General features: G+C 34.4%; 1 protein-coding gene across 8 annotated transcripts in view; it reads left to right on the top strand.

Moving 5' to 3' along the window:
• The window catches only part of Slc9b2 (solute carrier family 9 member B2), a 58,518-nt gene extending 36,222 nt beyond the window's left edge, over positions 1 to 22,296 (top strand). For 5 of the 8 annotated variants that reach the window (XM_078021864.1, XM_078021861.1, XM_078021865.1 and 2 more), the window contains 6 exons: positions 207 to 356; positions 5,698 to 5,806; positions 8,266 to 8,402; positions 12,804 to 13,024; positions 20,569 to 20,611; positions 22,143 to 22,296. In XM_078021864.1, the coding sequence (XP_077877990.1) occupies positions 207 to 356; positions 5,698 to 5,806; positions 8,266 to 8,402; positions 12,804 to 13,022 (615 nt within the window). In that variant the 3' untranslated portion in view covers positions 13,023 to 13,024; positions 20,569 to 20,611; positions 22,143 to 22,296. Of the gene's footprint in view, positions 1 to 206; positions 357 to 5,697; positions 5,807 to 8,265; positions 8,403 to 12,803; positions 13,025 to 19,034; positions 19,122 to 20,568; positions 20,612 to 22,142 lie in introns of all 8 variants that reach the window. The other 3 variants (XR_013426046.1, XR_013426048.1, XR_013426047.1) reach the window with 3 other exon arrangements.

Consider the following 22,296-nt stretch of genomic DNA (forward strand, 5'->3'; position numbering starts at 1 on the left):
AGAATTGGTGTTCCTAAAAGAGGATCTTACATTGGTAACTCTGCTTATTAAGGAAGAGAAAATAAATGTCATACACTGAAATGGACATTTTCATTTCCCTCTACATTGTGGATGTGGAAAAATAAATAATTAAAAATCGGTTATTTGAATCAATAATTAAAAATCAATTTGAAATAATTGAGCTAATCAGCATTTTTCTCTTAAAGGACAAGCTTGTGTGGAAGAGGGCATTCCTGGTTTTGGGGTTCTCTGTGCTAGCTGTGTTCAGCAGTGTGCACTTTGGATTTCCTGGATCAGGAGGACTGTGCACATTGGTCATGGCTTTCCTTGCAGGCATGGGATGGAGCAACAAAAAGGTGAGCAGCATTTTAAATCTGGCTAATGGTTCTTTTTGGCCAGACTAATTTTTTTCTTTTCAGATACTTTCTTAACATTAAATTAAGCAAAATTTTAATCATGAAAGTTATTTTCTGTCCATATGCAAATGTATACTCAGTGCATACATGCATATCCTTTTCCCTCCTTACATATTAATTTAAACTTGATGCTTTACTTAAAAATATATCATGGTCATATTATCCTGATGTCTTCCTTATTCTGTTTTTATTTTTATTATCTTTTGTGGTTTTAGGGATTGAACTTAAAGCCTTATACATGCTAGGGCAGGGCTCTGCTACTGAGCTACATCCCCAACCCCTGTTTTTGTTTTTGTATTTTGAGAGAGGGTCTCACTAAATTGTCCAGGCTGACCTTGAAATTGTGATCCTCCTGCCTCTGCTTCCTGAGTAGCTGATATTATAAGCATGGGCTACCACACCAGTCTCTTTCCTTATTACATTACGTTTTAATGGTTGTAGAATATTGCACTATATGGGTAGATCACACTTTATTTAACCAGTCTTCTACTGAAAGATGTTTAGGTTATTCTAGTTTTATGCCTAGATAAATAGTGCTTCAATAAAATATCTTCACATATACCATACTTCCTAAATTCTAAGACATTATCAATTCTTAAAAACACCATTACTTTATATACAACTAAGAAATAAAAATACTACCAATTAAATTATACCATAACATTCTAATTTCAGAAATGTAAAAATGTCTTAAAATCAACAAAATATAGTATATCTTTGAGTTTCTCTATAGAATACATTTTTTAGAAATAGGATTGCTCTAGGAAAGAGTATGCATAATTGTATTTTTTGAATTTTCTACATTAAAAAGTTGTACAGATTTACATTCCCAACAATGGTATATAAGAGGATCTGCTTTTTTATTTAAGTAATTTTTAGTCTTCAGATAGTTTGAAATCTGAGAGGTGAAAAATATGTCACTACTAATTTGATTTATTTTTCTTTATGAGTAAAGCTAATGATCTTTTCATGAAATTATTAGTTAATTTGTCAAAAGTTTTTTTTAATTTAAATAAAATTATTTTGGTTTTTCTTATTTTCAAAAACATTAACAATATTCATTTTCTCAATATGTATTCTGAAACTTGGCTGGTTGCCATTTATTTATTTTAATTTCCAGATTCTTTTTTTTAAAAATAAATTTGAACTTGGCAAGATCATATGTTATTCTGTAAAGGAGTGGGTCAGTCTTCCAAGATCAGGATTCATTAATCAGCAGCCCAGGCTGGCAGGGGGGACAGAAAGCAGAATCCTTAGAAAGAAGCAAGGCAGCAGCACACCCCTTCATCCTATAACCTTGCCTCTACCACAAGGAAAGTGAAGTGATAGGAAAATGAGGGATGATATAAGTACTCAGTTTATAATAGGAAGATTCTCTTTAATAGATAAATATATTGTATGAATGAGTCTATAGGTAATTCTTCAAGTTTGCTGATGCTGCTAGTCTGGGGACCACACTCAAACAGTAGCTTTGAATATTGTTGTTTTTGATCTTTAGTCATACTAAGAGGTAAAATGTAGTATCTTGTTTTCTTTTAAGCTTCTTTTATGAACAATGAAATTGAACCTTTTAAAAAATGTATTTAACCATTTATATTTTTTCCCTTTTTCATTGACAGGTCTTTTTTGTCTGTTAGTTTCTGCTTTCTAGAATTGTATCTGCTTACTTTTCTACCAGTAATAATGTGATACCTATCTCATTACAACTTCATCTGCTTAGAATATAGGTAGACTATGATGGGAATCTGTCTGAAGTATAAAGTGTTGATTGTTAAGTTATTATTAAGTATATGCACTCACATAGACATCTAAATATATATTAACCTTTTGTACCTTTTTTATCTTGTTTAGCACTCAGATCTCCTATTTTTGTGGCATCAGACCTAACAATATCTTATTATAAGCTTTTCTCTCATAATTTAAAATTCTCCTTAAAGATATCTCACTTATTTATATTAATAGCCTTGAAAGGTAGATATTAGACCTATTTTCCAAATGGGTACACCAAGGATTATTAATATTTAATAGATTGCCTAAGGTCAAATAGATAGTAAGTGGCAGAGCCTGGATAAAAACAGGCCATTTTTGTAAATCAAAATGGTTCCTTAAAGAAAGGAAAGAAAACTAATGTTTATTGAATCAGTAATATGCAGATACTCTCCATATCTTTTCTAATTTAGGACTCTGGATAAGTTCCTACTTTTGAGGGCACCAAACCAATGAGTCCAGAATTGGGATTCTTTTCTTCCTTGTTCAATAGGATAACATAGTCTAAGAGCTGAGATTTCTAATGCTAATATCTACTCTGTAGTTTACTACTATATGACCATGTAGAAATTATCTAATTTCTCAAGCTTCAATTTACTTTTCTGTAAAATGGGGAGTGATTATAGCAACATCTTCATCGAGCAGAGGAACAAGTGAAATTCTCTAGAGCTTTTAGCACTTAGTCTTTGAATGAATACTCAGTAAATAATAGCCCTTATTATTTCTGTTGACTATTACCAAAGCAGCATGACATAATGAAAAGTGTATAAGGTTTAAGCTATGGAGATGGAATTCTAATTCTAATTACAGATTATTATACAGCTATAATAATCCCAAATAATTTGTTTGGGATTATTATAGCTGTATAATCCCAAACAAATTATTTGCCTTCTTTAATACTGTTTTCTCAACAATAAAATTATTTTAAAAAATTCTACAAACTTGTTGTAACTATTACATAGGAAAATGGAAATGTCACTCCTGTAAATTCTGCAATACTTCAGCAACATTGCTGTTAAGTTGTTATACTTTCTTTTTTTCTTTAAATATTTCTTTAAGATAGAACACCACACTTCCACTCAATTAAGAAAAGTATTTTACTGTCCAAGGAGATTTTTTTTTACAGCTATTATACCATGATAGGTTCCAGAAGCTCAGATTTTTATGTTTATTTTTTTACTAGTTTGCATGAAGTGTGCTTCTCTGGGAGTGCAGGCTTGTGCTTCAGTTGAACCCAGCTACTTTCTCTTTGGCTTCCTTCTTCTTCTGATCATTTTCCTTTATGCATGCACTTCAGAAAGATATCTTGGGTTGATATGATCAATATACACATTGATTCTCTTGGCAAAACCTTTACCTTAGCTTGCATGTTTACATTGCCAACAGCATGCTGGGTAGCTTGTAGGCTCCCTGTTTTGCCGTGGTAACTTTTGTGGGGCATTCCTTTTGAACAATATCCATTCCCTTGATGTCCACAATATCATCCTTCTTGCATATTCCCAGGAATGTGACCAAAGTAACAACTTCATGTTTTCTAAAAGGCCTGGAGAACATATATCCGGTGCCTCTCCTCTTTCACTTTGTTTTTATTATTTTGGCAAATTACTGGAAGATAGCAGTTCCCCAAGTTGTTATACTTAAAGAAACTAAAATATTTTATAAAATTGTGTTTGTGTATGTATTTTTCTGACACAATCTCATGTTTTTCTGCTTAGTTTTCCTTATAATCATTAATTGGGTCATTTAAATACGGTCACCATTTTAAATCCCTCATTCATCTGTGTTTTCAAATTCAGTGCTTCTTTTGATGACCTTTATAATTATAAGGTTTTCTTTTCTTCATATACTTTGAATTTTATGAATTGCTAAATTATCTGAGAATTATCAATTCAAGTAGATATTTAACTCATAAAGAAATCTCCCCTCTTTCTCTTAACTTTCTTCTTTTGTCCATCCTTGGAAGTGATTTACATTTCTGAGGATTTTATAATGGTGTATAAAGATGTATAAAGTAGCCTTAATTTTCAACAGGTAATAACTTTTATTGCTGTAGTCTTAACTCTTTTGTACTTTGCCTATTTGATGACTCCATTTTATTTAAAAACTCATTTTAGTTTTGAAATTATGTAAAAGCCATAAGAAGATGTGATTCTTCTCCCATTTTAAAGTTTTACAGTATATAATAAGCCCATGTCCAGTGTCATAATAAAAAAAACAAATTGTGGCTTTTGTCTGCTATTTAGAAATAGAAGTAATCTGATAAACTTTTTAGTTTTTCCACTTTTATTGGTGTCCTGAATGTATGAAATATATTTGAAGACTCCCCTTAAATTAGTCACACCAACAAAAAACTAAGCAACTTAAAGTTAGCATCGTTCATTCTTTTTTTATCATTATGATTATCAATTAAAGTCTAAGCTTTCATTATGATATTCTCAAAAGATTAAATTAGGGTAAAATTTGAAGATGTGTGGAAGGGTAGCAAATGGACTTGAGTTTTGGTAGAACTAGTTTTTGTCATTCAATGGTAAAGAATCTTAATATAAATCTATTATTTTACAAATAAGGTACTAAGATATAGGCTACTTGCAATTAATGGTGATAGATTTGAACCTAAGTTTATCTCTTTCCTTATGATGTGAAACTATAAAGTTTTTGCATTTTATAGCTATAGAACTGTTAAATAAATCAAACCCTAAAGTGCTTTGTCTTTCAATATTTATAAGCTAACAGAAATAGAATCTTCACCCTAATAAACATACCAGAAATAATAAAAATTAAAATGAAGGGAAAAGAGAAATAATGTAATCTTTCTCTGTCAATTTGCTTAATAAGGAATTACAGATTCTTAAAGAGATATGACAGTGAGCATTAAATGTCATCTAAAAATATAGATTCTTATTAGTTAATTGAAAAGAATATCTGTTCAATGTAAATTCTTATACAATGTTAACAGATCCTAATTTCTCTTCCATAAAAAAGCTTATCAATTTGCTCTCCTACCAATTAGAGTTTCCTTTCAATCTCACAAATACTTGACATTATGAAAACTTAATATTTTTTCTTATGTGATGAGTCCTCCTTCCTGCCCCCCAAAAGATCATTTTAATTTGTGTTTCTCTGATTTCCCTGAGTTTTAGCATCTTAATTTTTTTGGCCATTTACACTTTTGTGTTAGAAATATCTTCATTTACTTGTTTTGCTGTTCTTAGCTCATCTTTTGTTTATAGTTGTCACAGAAATAAAGCCTATCTTGAGCTGGAGATGTAGCTCAGTGGTAGAGTGCTTACTTAGCAATGCAAGAGGCCCTGCATTTGATCTCTAGCAACACACACACACACACACACACACACACACACACACACACACACACACATACACACACACACACAGGAAAGAAAGAAAAAAAGAAAGAATCTGTCTCAGATCAAATTATTCTGATTCAATTAGTTAAGTTCTTGACATTTGTAGCTTCACATAATAAAAATGCATGTGTTTTGTTTGTTTTCTTTAGGCAGAGGTTGAAAAGATAATTGCAGTTGCCTGGGACATTTTTCAGCCACTTCTTTTTGGACTGATTGGAGCAGAGGTATCTATTGCATCTCTCAGACCAGAAACTGTTGGTAAGAATTTCAAAGTGGTTCTTGTACTAAAATCAGGTCTTTTTATATTCAGGAGAAATATATTCAATGGTTATGTGTTCAGTGGTTCTCACTTTTACAGTTAAATAAAATGTTAATTATGATCTGAATCTTTTAGAGTGGTTGGTTAGAAAACAATGCTTGTTAATCTAAGACATTAAATTCTATTCCTTTAATACAGTTCCTGGTAAAGAAAAAAAAAACACTACTGACTCCTATCCAGAAAATTCAGGTGTTAAAATTCTTTTTTGAAGGATAGGAATGTTCATCTAGCCCTGATCTGATTAAGGGCTGGAATTTTAAAGATAACTAGTTAGTTCTATAATAAGTATCCATGAAACACAAATGTTTGTTGTTCACTCAATCTTTTATTCACTCAAACAATTCAAAAGTACATTGATTCACACACAGCAATGTGTATATATATTCATTCTTTTCTCCTTTCCTCATCACGATATTCTCCTATCCATAGTATGAGCCCTATCCCTTGCTACTGCCTTCTGAATCACACATATAGATTCTTTTCTTTTTTTCATGCATCTTCAAATATACTTGTTACAGTTTTCTCCTGTTTAGAATTTAATCAGTCTCTAATCTCACTTATCTTTTTTAAAAATTTTTATTTTGTAGTTGTACATGGACAGAATACCTTTATTTTATTTGTTTATTTTTATGTGCTAAGGATAAAACTCAGTGCAAGCATTCTACCACTGAGCTACAGCCCTAGCCCAAATACTGAAAAATAAATATTAAAAAATTCTCTCTCTCCTCTCTCTCTCTAAAAGAAAAAAGAAAGATATTAGTAAAAAAAAAAAAAACGATATTCTCCCATTCTCACACATGCTACAACATGGTTAAACCTGGAATACATTAGGCTAAGTGAAATAAGCCAGTAACAAAAAAAAATTAATACTATTATGACTCCACTTATATAAGGTATCCAGAGTAGTTTGATTCATAAAGAAAGTAAAATTGTGGTTGTCAGGGGATAGGGGTAGGGTAAAGTGAGCACAGAGTTTTTAAATTTTTAAGTTTTGCAAGGTGAAAATGTCCTGAAGATTGGCTGCACAATAGTATGAATGTGCACTTAAAAATGGTTAAGTTGGTAGATGTTATAAGTATTTTACAATTTAAAATAATGCATACATGGAAAAAATGTATTGAAAATAGATAAATATATGTATTCTTTCTTCATTTATCTTGCCCATTACCTATAAACATTATTTCTTTTTTCCTCCTTTCAAACTTATATTCCATTTAAATTCCCATTCCCTTCCTCAATACATTTCAGTCTACTTCTGGCCCATCATATAACCAATTGTGTTCTCAGAATGATTTCATTGCTAAATCTTGCCTTTGTTTTACTTGATTTCTCAAAATCATTTGGTGCTGTGTCTCTTTAAAGCACTCTTATATTGAATTCTGCTATTTTCCAGAGTCCTCCAAGTCCTCATTTATAACATATGTAGCTTAAACATTGCTCTTCATCAAAGTTTCTACCAAGGCTTTTCATTCCTCTATCAATTCTCTGATCTTACTTATCCCAGTGACATCAATTGTAAACTATCTCATTCCAGAATCAAATCTTTTGTATCTTGGGCAGCAGGCAACAGACACTTTTGAATACTCGAGAGAAATATGTTTCAACAAAGAGCCACAAAAACCTTCCATAAAGAAATCATATTGAGGGTTCACAAAAGACCCTCCTGTGATGTTTATCTTTTAAACTTGAAAAAATAACATATCCCTTCTGAACTTCACATAGACATTGCAGGAGAATCTGTTGTGAATCTAGAATATGGTTTCTTTATGAAACTCTTGTGGCTCTTTGTTGAAGACACTAGCCGCCTATAGCTCCATCTGATTGGCTCATTCCCTTCATGCTGGCTGATGAATATTTTTAATATCACCTCTAATTTTATACTCTGCAAAGAGTTCTCAATTACTTTGATGAAATATTATTTTTTCCACTTCTACGAATACTTACCAATTTGTTTATCCTTCAGTTATCATATAGTATTTATGAATTAGATATTTATGTTTCTGCCTTTTTCTAATTGTAAGGCTCATAGAAGCAAAGTTTGTACATGATACATTTTTGTGTCCCCAGTAACTAGCTTAAAGCTTGTCATGCATGATATTATTTAATAAATTCTTGTTAAGTAAGTGTGGCTCTTACTATAAAAGTACATGAGAGATAACATTCAAATCTCCTTTGTAAAAATTCAAATATGTTGAATTTCTGGTTTTAATCTAAGGGAAATATCTGTTTTTGAACAAATTGATCAATACTTAATATTGATTTTTTTCATAAATAATGCCTAATCATTGCAATATTTTAATAGTTTAATGTTTTAAAATTATTGCTGTTAGTGTTATTTTGAATCAGCAACTAAATATGAGATATTTTGTTATTTCTAAAAATGAAGTATTTCTTTCAGGCCTTTGTGTTGCCACCTTGGGCATTGCAGTATTGATACGAATTTTGACTACATTTCTGATGGTGTGTTTTGCTGGTTTTAACATAAAGGAAAAGATATTTATTTCTTTTGCATGGCTTCCGAAGGCCACAGTCCAGGTAATGATGGATAGGATGTCTTAGCACTTTATAAGACTTCTTAAATGACAAATAAGAAGACTTGTTTAAATTTTGTGAAAATTAATAATTGAGGTGGATTTAGGAAGCATTTATACTAATACACTCTTTTAAAGTTTAATTTTGGTATATTGGTGACTAAATGTGATGGCTCATTTAAATTTCTTTAGATCACCAGAATATAACTAAAATTCCAATAAATTCCTACAATACTAGAAACCGGTGGTGACAGAAGGGAATGGTTTGCATTTTCATAAGTTAGAGCTCCCTAAGTCACTGAAAGTGAGAGTTTTTAAACTCTTTTTATTTCATTATTTTCCCAGAAGAGTAAAACAGAAATGGCTTGACCCATTTAATGTTTTGAGAAACTTCAATGTCAAAAAGATTAGAATAAATTATGATTTGTCAGAAATTGCATATGTAATTGAGAAAAGATTTATGGAAGAAAAACTCAGAAAAATGCTTTTCAGTAATCTTCCTTTATCCATAGTTTCACTGTCTGTGGTTTCTCTTACCCGTGGCCCACCCAGTCTAAAAATATTAAGTGGAAAATACCAGAAATAAACAATTCTTTACTTTTGAATTACTTGCCATTTTGAGTAGCATCGTGAAATATTGCACCATCTTGCTTTGTCCTGCCTGGGGACATAAATCATCCCTTTGTCCAAAGTATCCACTCACCTGGTGGTCACTTAGTATTTGTCTCAGTTGTCATATGAACTGTTTCAGTCTTGCAGTGCTTGTTTTCTTTACTTTCTTAATTTTTTGTGTGGGGGGGTTGGTGGTACCGGGGATTGAACCCAGGGGCACTCGACCACTGAGCCACATATCCAGCCCTGTTTTGTATTTTATGTAGAGACAGGGTCTCACTGAGTTACTTAGTACCTCACTTTTGCTGAGACTGGATTTGAATTCTCGATCCTCCTGCCTCAGCCTCCTGAGCTGCTGGGATTACAGACATGTGCCACCATTCCTGGCAGTAGTGCTTGTTTTCAAGTGACCCTTGCTTTACTCAATAATGGCTCCAACGTGCAAGAGAGTGATGCTGGCAATTTCGACATGCCAAAGAAAACCATTAAGTACTTCTTTTAACCTTTAGTTTAAATGGTGAAAGTTCTTCACTTAAAGGGGGGAAAACATGATAATATGTAGGGCTCAGGGCTATCTAGAATTTCATACATCCACTAAGGATTTTGAAACATAACTCCCACAGATAAAGGAGGACTATTGTATTCATTTCCTAGATCATTACTTGATATTAATAATTCACAACTAGCTGAACTTCCTGACATGTGTCTTGATCACTTGACACAAAATTTGTGCACTCCAATGAACAACGGACAAAGAAAGCCCTTAAGGATAGGTGCTTGAAACTGTTGACCAAGCAAGCCTTAGAATACTTATTATTGCTAGTTAAATTAGAACTGTCTAGATTATGATTTATTGCAAATGCAATACATCCCTGATTATATTGTGTATTTACAGATTAATTATATCTAACAAGATTAAACTGTTCTATACCTTATTATTTGGCAATTATTGAAGTATGTAAACTTTTATTGTCATAAACTGAAAATTAGATGTTCTTAATTTAAGTGGCTTTGGAAGATGTGTATGTTCTCTAATTATATTCCAGATTTTGTGTGGCCCTGAGCTTGGGTATTCTTCCTGAAAAAAATTTTTCCATCAGCCTTTCAAAAGATTTCAGAGATATAATGGCTCAGAGATAGCGCAATATAGTAAATGGAATAATTTCTCCCTCACAGTGTTTTCAGCTTTCATTCAAATTCTAGTAACTTCAATAGATAAATATCAAAATAATGACTTTACCTTGTGTATGAGAGAGTTGTTTCTAAATGTTAAAATTTGAAAGCTAGCACTCTCCCACCATCAGAACAACATTTAAAATAAGTAAAATTATCTAGGATGTGTTGGATAATGTAAGTCTAATGGGAGCAAGTACAGTCATCTCTCAGTACCCATGGGGAATTGGTTTCAGGACCACATCTAACTACAAACATCTGCAGACACTCAAGTTCCTTATATAAAATGGCATGATATGGGATATAAATTTAGACTATATGGGAATATATATATTCCCATATAGTCTAAATTATCTCCGAATTATTTATAATTCCTAATACAATATAAATGCTGTGAAAAGTGGTTATACTGTATTTTCGCTTATTTATAAATAAATAATATTTATTTATTTGTCTAGGGATTATTGACAAGGAAATATACTAGGCACATTCAGTACAGATATAATTTTTTTATATTTTCAAACTGTATTTATTGAATTTATAGATTCAGAATTCATGGACAGGGAGGGCTGACTATATTTTATAGAACTTTCTTTTTCTTCTGTTGGCACTACAGAAGAAATAAGACTTTCTAATATATGCATGTTCTATATTAGTGATACTAGTGTTTTTAAACTTTGTCTGTGATCTGCTATAAGAAATGTATTTGAAAGCACAATTCAGCATACACACAAAACCCAAAATGTACATACACAAACACACATGTGCTAGTCAGCTTTTCATTACCGTGACCAAATTACCTGACAACAACAACTTAGAGGAGGAAAGGTATATGTTGGGCTTCGGTTTCAGAGGTTCAGTTCATATTTGGTGAACTCCATTGCTCTAGGCCCAAGATGAGGCAGAATGTCATGGCAGAAGGGCATGACAGAAGAAAGACTTTCAGCTTTTCATCACTGTGACCAAATTACCTGACATCAACAATTTAGAGGAGGAAAGGTTTATGTTGGGATCATGGTTTCAGAGGTTCAGTTCATGTTTGGCCAGCTCCATTGCTCTGGGCCCAAGATGAGGCAGAATATCATGGCAGAAAGGAATGACAGAAGAAAGCTGTTCAGCTCATAGCAGCCAAGAAGAGGAAAAAGCAAGAGAGGAGCCAGGTATAGTCCAAGGACATGCCTCCCAGTGACTTCTTTCCTCCAGCCTGCAGTTACCACCAGTAATCCATTCACATTATGAATCCATTAAATGCATTAATCCAGCTGGAAGGTTACATCTGTCATAATCTAATCATCTCACCTCTGAACATTCCTGCATTGCCTAACACATGAGCTTTCAGTAGATATTCAAGATCCAAACAATAACAACACACAATAGAGAACTGAAAGAGAAGTAGGCATTGTAATGTAATGTGTGAAGCACATCCAGGAATTCATAAAATGTTGAAATTAGTTACGGAACAGAGTAACCCACAACAACAAAGAGCCTCTGTGTGTAGGGACTAAATAAAACAGATTTTTAAAAATCTTTTACTAACAATCCAGCAAGGACATTCCCGACCTGTCAAGGTGAGCACAATCCTCAGCATGTGCCTTCTACCCAGGAGTCCAGCTTTTAGTATTTTTTAAATCCAGTTTGAAGGGAGAAATGAATAAAATATATACATCCATTCCTTTCAGGAACAATTGATAAGTAGCAGTTATCACTTCTACTCATCTCTTAGTGGCCAGAACTTAGATACAAGCTACATCTAGGTATAAAAGAGGCTGAAAAAAATATAAGTTCTCTGATTGAACAGCAATGTGACAGAGAAAACTGGGGAGTTTTATTATAGAAGGGAAAAGAAACATTTAGATATTTGTGGGCAACTAGCCCTTGTGTCTGATGTATAATACTTTCTCTTCTGTTTTATTATTTTAGAGGTGAACATTTTCTTGCTAAGGATTAAGAGGTTAACCACATTGATCAATACATCTTTCCCCATGTACATTCATAATAATACATTTATCCTCTAAAAGAAAATGAGAATTTTCATAATACTCTCTAGGAGATACATTTTAAATAAAACATTTCACCAACTCTGGTGGCAAAGTTAAACAAATACCTAATAAGATTAACTTCAAGTTTTGAAAGTCTCTGCTGCTTTCATGTTTCATGCTGTTTGAACCATTAGTTCAGGCTCCAAACTAATACTTATTCATTTAAATCTTCCAATAAATATTATTCCTTTTATAAATCTTTTAATTTCTCACTTGCAAAGATAAATGAATGAAACAACTAGTAAGTTTCATCTTCACTCCAAAGAAATTTGTTATATAGCACTTCAGGCTATATTTGATTAATAGTCCATATTTGCCTTGCGTTTTGAAATGTAGGTGACTGACCATTATTAACCAAGCCTTATGCAAATAGGTACATTGGAGTCAACAGTCTGTCCCCATGCAAGAGCAGAGTTTATAGATAATTAAAACCAGCTGCAGTAGGTGTTGAAAGAAGACAAATTCAACTTTCTTAGTTGAGCCAAAGAATAATAATGTTGTTTTTGCAAATGATAACATAAGTCATTTTTTAAAATATGTGCTTGTCTTATATTTCCAACCTTACCCTTAAACTTTTGTAGGCTGCAATAGGATCTGTGGCTTTGGACACAGCAAGATCACATGGAAAGAAAGAGTTGGAAGAATATGGAATGGATGTGTTGACAGTGGCGTTTTTGTCCATCCTCATCACAGCCCCAATTGGAAGTCTGCTTATTGGTTTGCTTGGTCCCAAGCTTCTCCAGAAATTTGAACAGCAAAATCAAGATGAGGTTCAAGGAGAGACTTCTCAACCAGTTTAGAGGTGAAAGAAAAATGCTGAACCCAATGATAAAAAGCTTCTCCCAGAAGCCAATTTCATCAGAATGGATACTGATATATGTAATATTTTAAATTTAAAATGTAATAGAACAAAAGTGTTACTGTCTTAAACAGCATTTTTAGCCCTTGCCTTTAGCATGTGGGTGGAAATGTTCTACATCTACGGATGTCTTTTTTTCCCCCTAGACACCCCTTCATCCTTTATCTTAATTTGTATAAGGACATATCTACTTTACTGCCACAATTTAAAGTCAACATGGCAGAGACCGAGTTCAGTACCTTCCTCAGCTACCCAATAGCTTGTTCTAACTTACTGTAACAGTTTCAGGATTCATGGTCACTGAGCTCTCATGACTTGAATTGTTTCTGGCTTCACTTCGTTTTTTATTTTTAAAAACCAAAATGCAGTTGCTTGTCAATTTCTGCCCTTACTATTCTTCTCCTTCTCTATCTTTACCTTTCTCACTCCCTTTCTATGAAGTATTGTAACTGATTGGCCCCACCAAAATTTTAAAGTATACAAAGTATCTTTATTGATTCTTGGTCTTGGTCCATCCAGATGTTAAAAGAACCTATCTCTCCCCTACCTGGATACTCAGTCCTCATGTCAGTGGCCCTTCTTGAATCTGCCTTCCAATTGTGCCAGTTCCCTGATCCAGCTCTTACTTACTTCTTGTGGCCCACATCTTCGGGGTTTTGCAATTCTCTAGTAAGAGAGAGCTAATTTTTCAAATCTTGGCAAGTGTCATGAAATGTCACATTAATTGGGGTAATATAAGTTGCTATAAGGAAGGAATCAAAAAATAAATTCTCAAAACACAACTCTATTTCCCTCTCATGAAACTGGTGGTTGGTTGATGATAATAAAGGGCTTGGCTCATGGGGCTTCTCTGAGACCCATGTCTTTCAATCCTGAAGGTCTGCCATGCCTTAGATTAGGACCTGGTTTAAAGACAGACCTCTACCAGGTCTCTTTTTTAGCCCTTGGGTTATAGGAAAAAAAAGAAAATGCATGTAAAGCCATTTATTTTTAAGGAAGTGATGTGGAGGTCAGACACATTTCTCCTCTTACTTTCTATTGGGGCTGACATTATCCAGCTGTGAGGAGGCTGAGAAGCATCTCTACCTAAGCATGCATATCCCTAGGGGGAAGGCAAGTTAATACTTGGCCAGAGCCACCATTGTGTTAGGTTTAACTAACATTACTTAACAATATTAACAATGTATTTTTGCATGTTATCAGGGGTTTTGAAAGATGGTAACTAAAGCAAAAGATTAACTTGTGTCTTGGGAATTGCAGACATTGTGACATGACAGCAGAGAAAATGAGAAGAAAGGTGAACCTGCCCATAAGTCATATTTTATCCCACTTTAGAACAGGCTCTCTCTGCTTTTATGTATCACCCCAAATCCCTCTAGGAATACTAGGTCATCTCTGTCCTCGCTGCTAAAAGAATAACACTCAAATATAGTTTATGTTTCTTTTTTTAAATTTTTTATTTATTTTTTTATTAGTTGCTCAAGACAATACAATGATCTTGACATATCATACATTTGATTCAAATAGGGTATGAATTGTCATTTTTCCACATGTACAGATTGCAGGATCACATTGGTTATACATCCATGTGTATACATACAGCAAACCTAGTATCAGTTGTATTCTGCTGCCCTCCCTCTCCCCCCTCCCCTCCCCTCCCCTACCATCCCTATTCTCTACCCATACTACTGTGACACTTATCTCCCTCTCTCTCTCTTTTTTTTTCTTCCCTTCCCCCTCACACCATCGTATATGTATTTTGTGAACCCATGAGGGTCTCCTTCCGTCTTCCTTGCATTTCCCCTAGTTTAGGTTTCTATCATGACACACACATTAATTTTTTTAAAAATTTATTTATTTATTTATTTATTTTTATTGTTGGTCATTCAAAACATTACATAGTTCTTAATACATCATATTTCACAGTTTGATTCAAGCGGGTTATGAACTCCCAACTTTACCCCGTATACAGATTGCTGTATCACATCAGTTACCCTTCCATTGATTGACATATTGCCTTTCTAGTGTCTGATGTATTCTGCTGTCTGTCCTATTCTCTACTATACCCCCTCCCCTCCCCTCCCCTCCCCTTTTCTCTCTCTACCCCTTCTACTGTAAATCATTTCTTCCATTTGTATTATCTTGTCTTACCCCTCCTTTCCTCTTATATATCATTTTGTATAACCCTGAGGATCGCCTTCCATTTCCATACGATTTCCCTTCTCACTCCCTTTCCCTCCCACCTCTCATCCCTGTTTAATGTAAATCTTCTTCTCAAGCTCTTCGTCCCTACCCTGTCCTTGTTTACTCCCCTTATATCAAAGGGGTCATTTGGTATTTGTTTTTTAAAGATTGACTAGCTTCACTTAGCATAATCTGCTCTAATGCCATCCATTTCCCTCCAAATTCTATGATTTTGTCATTTTTTAATGCAGAGTAGTACTCCATTGTGTATAAATGCCACATTTTTTTTATCCATTCATCTATTGAAGGGCATCTAGGCTGATTCCATAATCTTGCTATTGTGAATTGTGCTGCTATGAACATTGATGTAGCAGTGTCCCTGTAGCATGCTCTTATTAGGTCTTTAGGGAATAGACCGAGAAGGGGAATAGCTGGGTCAAATGGTGGTTCCATTCCCAGCTTTCCAAGAAATCTCCATACTGCTTTCCAAATTGGCTGCACCAATTTGCAGTCCCACCAGCAATGAACAAGAGTGCCCTTTTCCCCGCATCCTCTCCAGCACTTATTGTTGTTTGACTTCCTAATGGCTGCCAATCTTACTGGAGTGAGATGATATCTTAGGGTAGTTTTGATTTGCATTTCTCTGACTGCTAGCAATGGTGAGCATTTTTTCATGTACTTATTGATTGATTGTATGTCCTCCTCTGAGAAGTGTCTGTTCAGGTCCTTGGCCCATTTATTGATTGGGTTATTTGTTATCTTATTGTCTAATTTTTTGAGTTCTTTGTATATTCTGGTTATTAGGGCTCTATCTGAAGTGTGTGGATTAAAGATTTGTTCCCAGGATGTAGGCTCCCTGTTTATCTCTCTTATTGTTTCTTTTGCTAAGAAAAAACTTTTTAGTTTGGGTAAGTCCCATTTGTTGATTCTAGTTGTTAACTCTTGCGCTATGGGTATCCTATTGAGGAATTTGGGGCCCGATCCCACAGTATGTAGATCATAACCAACTTTTTCTTCTATCAGATGCTGTGTCTCTGATTTAATATCAAGCTCCTTGATCCATTTTGAGTTAACTTTTGTGCATGGCGAGAGATAGGGATTCAGATTCATTTTGATGCAAATGGATTTCCAGTTTTCCCAGCACCATTTGTTGAAGATGCTATCCTTCCTCCATTGCATGCTTTTAGCCCCTTTATCAAATATAAGATAGTTGTAGTTTTGTGGATTGGTTACTGTGTCCTCTATTCTGTACCATTGGTCCACCTGCCTGTTTTGGTACCAGTACCATGCTGTTTTTGTTACTATTGCTCTGTAGTATAGTTTGAAGTCTGGTATCGCTCTACCGCCTGATTCACACTTCCTGCTTAGCATTGTTTTTACTATTCTGGGTCTTTTATTATTCCATATGAATTTCATGATTCTTTTATCTATTTCTACAAGAAATGCTGTTGGGATTTTGATTGGCATTGCATTGAACTTATAGAGAACTTTTGGTAATATCGCCATTTTGATGATGTTAGTTCTGCCTATCCATGAGCAGGGTATATTTTTCTATCTTCTAAGGTCTTCTTCTATATCTTTCTTTAGGGTTCTGTAATTTTCATTATATAAATCTTTCACCTCTTTTGTTAGGTTGATTCCCAAGTATTTTATTTTTTGGGGGGATATTGTGAATGGAGTAGTTGTCCTCATTTCCGTTTCAGAGGATTTGTCGCTGATATACAGGAATGCCTTTGATTTATGCGTGTTGATCTTATATCCTGCCACTTTGCTGAATTCATTTATTAGCTCTAATAGCTTCTTTGTATACCCTTTTGGGTCTGCTAGGTATAGAATCATATCATCTGCAAATAGTGATAATTTAAGTTCTTCTTTTCCTATTTTTATGCCTTTAATTTCTTTCGTCTGTCTAATTGCTCTGGCCAGTGTTTCGAGGACTGTGTTGAACAGAAGTGGTGAGAGAGGGCATCCCTGTCTTGTACCAGATCTTAGAGGGAATGCCTTCAATTTTTCTCCATTTAGAATGATGCTGGCCTGTGGCTTATCATAGATTGCTTTTACAATGTTGAGGTATGTTCCAGTTATCCCTAATTTTTCTAGAGTTTTGAACATAAAGGGATGCTGTACTTTGTCGAATGCTTTTTCTGCATCTATCGAGATGATCATATGGTTCTTATTTTTAAGTCTATTGATGTGGTGAATAACATTTATTGATTTCCGTATATTGAACCAGCCTTGCATCCCAGGGATGAATCCTACTTGATCATGGTGTATAATTTTTTTTATATGTATTTGAATCCGATTCGCCAGAATTTTATTGAGGATTTTTGCGTCAAGGTTCATTAGAGATATTGGTCTATAGTTTTCTTTCTTTGAAGTGTCTTTGTCTGGTTTCGGAATCAGGGTGATGTTGGCCTCGTAGAATGAATTTGGAAGTTCTCCCTCTTTTTCTATTTCCTGAAATAGCTTGAAAAGTATTGGTGTTAGTTCCTCTTTAAAGGTTTTGTAAAACTCTGCTGTATACCCATCCGGTCCTGAGCTTTTCTTAGTTGGTAATCTTTTGATGGTTTCTTCTATTTCCTCTATTGTTATTGGTCTGTTTAGGTTGTCTATATCCTCCTGACTCAATCTGGGCAGATAATAAGACTTAAGGAATTTATCTATGCCTTCACTATCTTCTATTTTATTGGAGTATAAGGATTCAAAATAATTTCTGATTATCTTCTGTATTTCTGAAGTGTCTGTTGTGATATTACCTTTTTCATCCCATATGTTAGTAATTTGAGTTCTCTCTCTTCTTCTTTTTGTTAGCATGGCTAAGGGTCTGTCAATTTTATTTATTTTTTCAAAGAACCAACTTTTAGTTTTGTCAATTTTTTCAATTGTTTCTTTTGTTTCAATTTCATTAATTTCAGCTCTGATTTTAATTATTTCTTGCCTTCTACTTCTTTTGCTGTTGTTTTGCTCTTCTTTTTCTAGGATTTTGAGATGAAGTATGAGATCATTTATTTGTTGGTTTTTTCTTTTTTTGAGGAATGAACTCCAAGCAATGAATTTTCCTCTTAGAACTGCTTTCAATGTGTCCCATAGATTCTGATATGTTGTGTCTGTGTTTTCATTTAACTCTAGGAAGTTTTTAATTTCCTCCTTGATGTACACACATTAATTTATATGTGTGCATGTATATATATGTGTGTGTGTGTGTGTGTGTGTGTGTGTGTGTGTGTATCTCCAAAGGGTTTTTTGCTTATCTGTGATATCCCAACTAACCCTTTTGACCTAGAATTCAAAGTACAATGTAATTTTTTAAAAAAATTTTTGTAGTTGTAGATGGACAGCATGCTGCCTTTATTTTATTTGTTTATTTTTATGTGGTGCTGAGGGTCAAACCCAATGCCTCACACATGCGAGGCTAGCACTCTGCCACGGAGCTACAGCCCCAGCCCTACAATCTAATCTTGAAGTAGATATTAAATATGTATTAAATAACTGAATTATGAATATTCTAATCCTACAAAGCTAATCTCCAGAATGCCAGCCCTTTCCCCCATGGCTCTTCTAACTAACTTAATATTCACTTCTTTTAAGCAGAGTTCATTCTTATGTCAGCCTGACTCTGGTTATTCTCTGGTTCTGTATTTTTCTCAGTATGAATAGAATTAATTTATACCAAAAGTCATATGGGTGTTTCAAATTGAACTTTATTAATTAGGTACACTTTGTTGGGACACCATAAATGTAATGATCACCTATTTCTCTACTTTTGCAGACTCTGAAACTTCATTCCTTCAACAGATAACAGTTTTCCTGGACATCAGTGGAAGTTAGGTTCAAGTTCCCCATGAGATACCAAAATGTATGGATGCTTAAGTTCCTTATATAAAATAGAGTGATATTTGTATACAACAGAAACACATCCTCTTATATACATTAGGTCATCTCTAGATTACTTATAACACCTAATATAATGCCTGCCTACCATTTCATTCACATGTACTGTAGTACTCAGTATGCTACAAATTCAAGTTTTGCTAGTTGGAAATTTCTGGATTTTTCCCCAATATCTTTGATCTCCAGATTGTTGAATTCATAGATGTGAAATCCCCAAATAAAAAGGCAACTGTACTTACTGAAAGTCTTTGGTGATGCACATCATCAGGACTAGTCCAGTTCCTCTCCTTAAGGATTTGACAGTTTAGTAGAAGAGGCAAACAAAAGATTACAAAATAGCTTAAGTGCTATTATACAGAACTACAAGGGTGTAGGAACATCCAATCAATCCAGAGGTGGTTTAGGTGCAGTTTAGGCATAGCTCTCCAAATTAAGTAGGGCCTTGGCCAAAGGATGTTAGGACTTAGCCTTCTAAAGGTGTGTGAGGCAGTAGGGTAATGCCACTGCCAACAGTAAAGAGAGAGAGAAAAGCCTTGGACAGTGGAAGAGGCTTCGGTCCTTTCTACATTCTATAGACTTCCATTTCTAATGCTTTGGGGTCCTGAATACTTTTAATAGTATTCTGATTTGGTTAAATTAATTGTATTTTGTATAAGTTAATTAGTATTCCAGACAGTTACTTGAAGAAATGACTACTGATGACATGCAAACTGAATCCACAGCATCACCTTCCTCTAAGAGGTGTTCCTCCTCTTCCCCACTAAGAACAAGCTGTAAATTTTTCATTTGGATTTCAGCTTTTGTACACATCTTATTTGCTAATAAGTTTCTTAGAGGAGGTGATACTTGACATGGGTCTTCCAGAGTGGACAGAACTAGGTTGGATGGGTTAATAGCAGAGAGTAAGGTAAAGATGGGAATAACAAGGTAGAAGGCTGGAAGATTAGCAAAGTTTGAAGACAGTGAAATCTGGAGCGTAGTGATTAGCACTTGAGCTTGATAAAGAGAATTAGTGAGAGATAAGGCTAGAAAAGTGTAGAGAGCCAGTCATGGGCTATTTGTGTAAGCTGTGAGTATTTGAGCACATGAGGGGACTGGACTGACATTGCTTCTCTGATTAATATTATATTCTATTTTACCTCAGTGGTTTTTTCCTAAAGTTATTTTGTACCCTGGGAATGTGTGTGTTCTTTTTTTCACTCTGCCTTTGATCCCACATACCCCCGAGATGGCATGGCTTTCCGAGATGTTAGTCAAATCTGCTAACTGCAAGACATCACCAAGCAACTCCCTAAAACCAATCCCTTGCCTTATTTGGGTTGAAATTTCTAGAATGTCTTTCTCCCCAGTAAATAGAGGATTTTCAGGTGGCTCACTCTCTCTCTCTCTCTCTCTCTCTCTCTTTCCAACAGACTCTTAAGGTCGAGAGCCGTCCCCAATTCCTGCAAGCAAAAGGTATTTCTGTCTGTTGTGTGCTTCTTTCGCTGTTTTCTTAAGTTATTGGTGCAGCTTTTGTGAACCCAGCTCAGGTCGCCAGCCCAGCTAGTTGGCGATAGAAAAAAGAGTTGGCATTGAAATTATACTTAATAGATCATTGGTCAAATTTTTATTTTATTGAAGTACAATCAGAAATAGAAAGCTACTAATGTAAAAGATATTTTAAAAGCTACTTTTAATTATGTCAAATATAGTGGAAAATGTCAGTATAAGTAAAGTTCTCATTTCTGAAAATTTTTTTGCTTTCTTTGGCATTTTTTAATATAATTGATTTAATTATTTTAAATTTATGCTAATTGTTTACAAGCAAGGATATCAGATAGATTAAAAATTCTAAGACCCTTGTTAAAGTTTCATTATATTGCCTTCAAATAAATGAAAGACATTACTATTTAAATGTCTCATAATATTTTCCATATAAATCATTTATATAGTTCTCTGTAACAGGAGAAATTGCTTCATGCCATTTTGGAAACAAGAAATACCACCTGTTTTAGATGACTCATTCAACTTAATCTAGCCTAGCACTGACCTGGTGGAAATTCTCAAAGTGCATTTGTTGATGTGCCTTTCATCTTCCTCACATGGATCCTAAAGTACTCAAATCTCTAGGAGTCTTAAGCACAGAGCAGTGCTATTGTGTCCATCAGACTTCTGGGACAGGTTCTTCCTCCCAGCTCTGCCATCTATTCCTCCTTCCAATATCATTGGGGATCTAACTGTGTTTCCCACAGGCTCAAGTCATTATCTTACCCTAAGACAAAGACCCTGTCTGCTTTGTAAAAGGAGAGAGAAAATAATTTCAATCCTTGCTGAGAAAGTTACACCATGCTGAAGGTGCTATAATACAAAGATGGGTTCTTATTGTCACTCAAGAAAGGAATGCAATTTGAGTCAGACCCTGTGTTACTCACTTTCATTCACTGTACAAAATACCTGAAATAATCAGCTTGTAAGAAGGAAACGTTTATTTGGGGTTACTATTTCAGAGGTTTCAGTCCATAGTTAGTTGGTCCCACTGCTTTTGGATCTGTGATAAGGCAGAATGTTATGGCAGAGAAGCTGCTCCCCTCAAGGCCAGGAAGTAAAATCAGAACCAGGAAAAGGGTAGGGTTCCCAGCATTCCCTTTAATAGCTTGCTCTCACTTACAACTTCCTTCCCCTAATTTCCACATCTTCAAATTTCTACAACCTACTAATAGCAAGCACCATGGACTGGCAACCAAGCTGTTAGTATATGGGCTTTGGGGGGATATTTAGAGTCTATCATAACAGACTTAAATATGAAAAAGAGAAAGTGAACATTCCCAGAGTACAAAATAACTTTAGGAAAAAACATAGAATAGAATACAATGTTACAAAAAAAATAGAATACAGTGTTAAGTAGTAAAACTTGTTTTGATTGTCAGAAGTTAGATAGGAAAGAGCAGTTTGTCTTTCTAAAAGTTTTGGACTTTCTTCAATAACAGTGGTTTTTCAACTATTTTAGGAAGCCTTGGAATTCCATTAGAGGAACTTGATGGACCACTGTGTGGACACAAACCCCAAAACTTCTGGACCCACCTTCAACCAAATGGATTTCATTTGAAAATCTCCTCATAAGATTTCATGAGCAAAAATTAAAAGGTTTTATTTTGATAACA

Source organism: Ictidomys tridecemlineatus, chromosome 9, assembly GCF_052094955.1.
Source record: "Ictidomys tridecemlineatus isolate mIctTri1 chromosome 9, mIctTri1.hap1, whole genome shotgun sequence".
Taxonomy (NCBI): Eukaryota; Metazoa; Chordata; class Mammalia; order Rodentia; family Sciuridae; genus Ictidomys; species Ictidomys tridecemlineatus.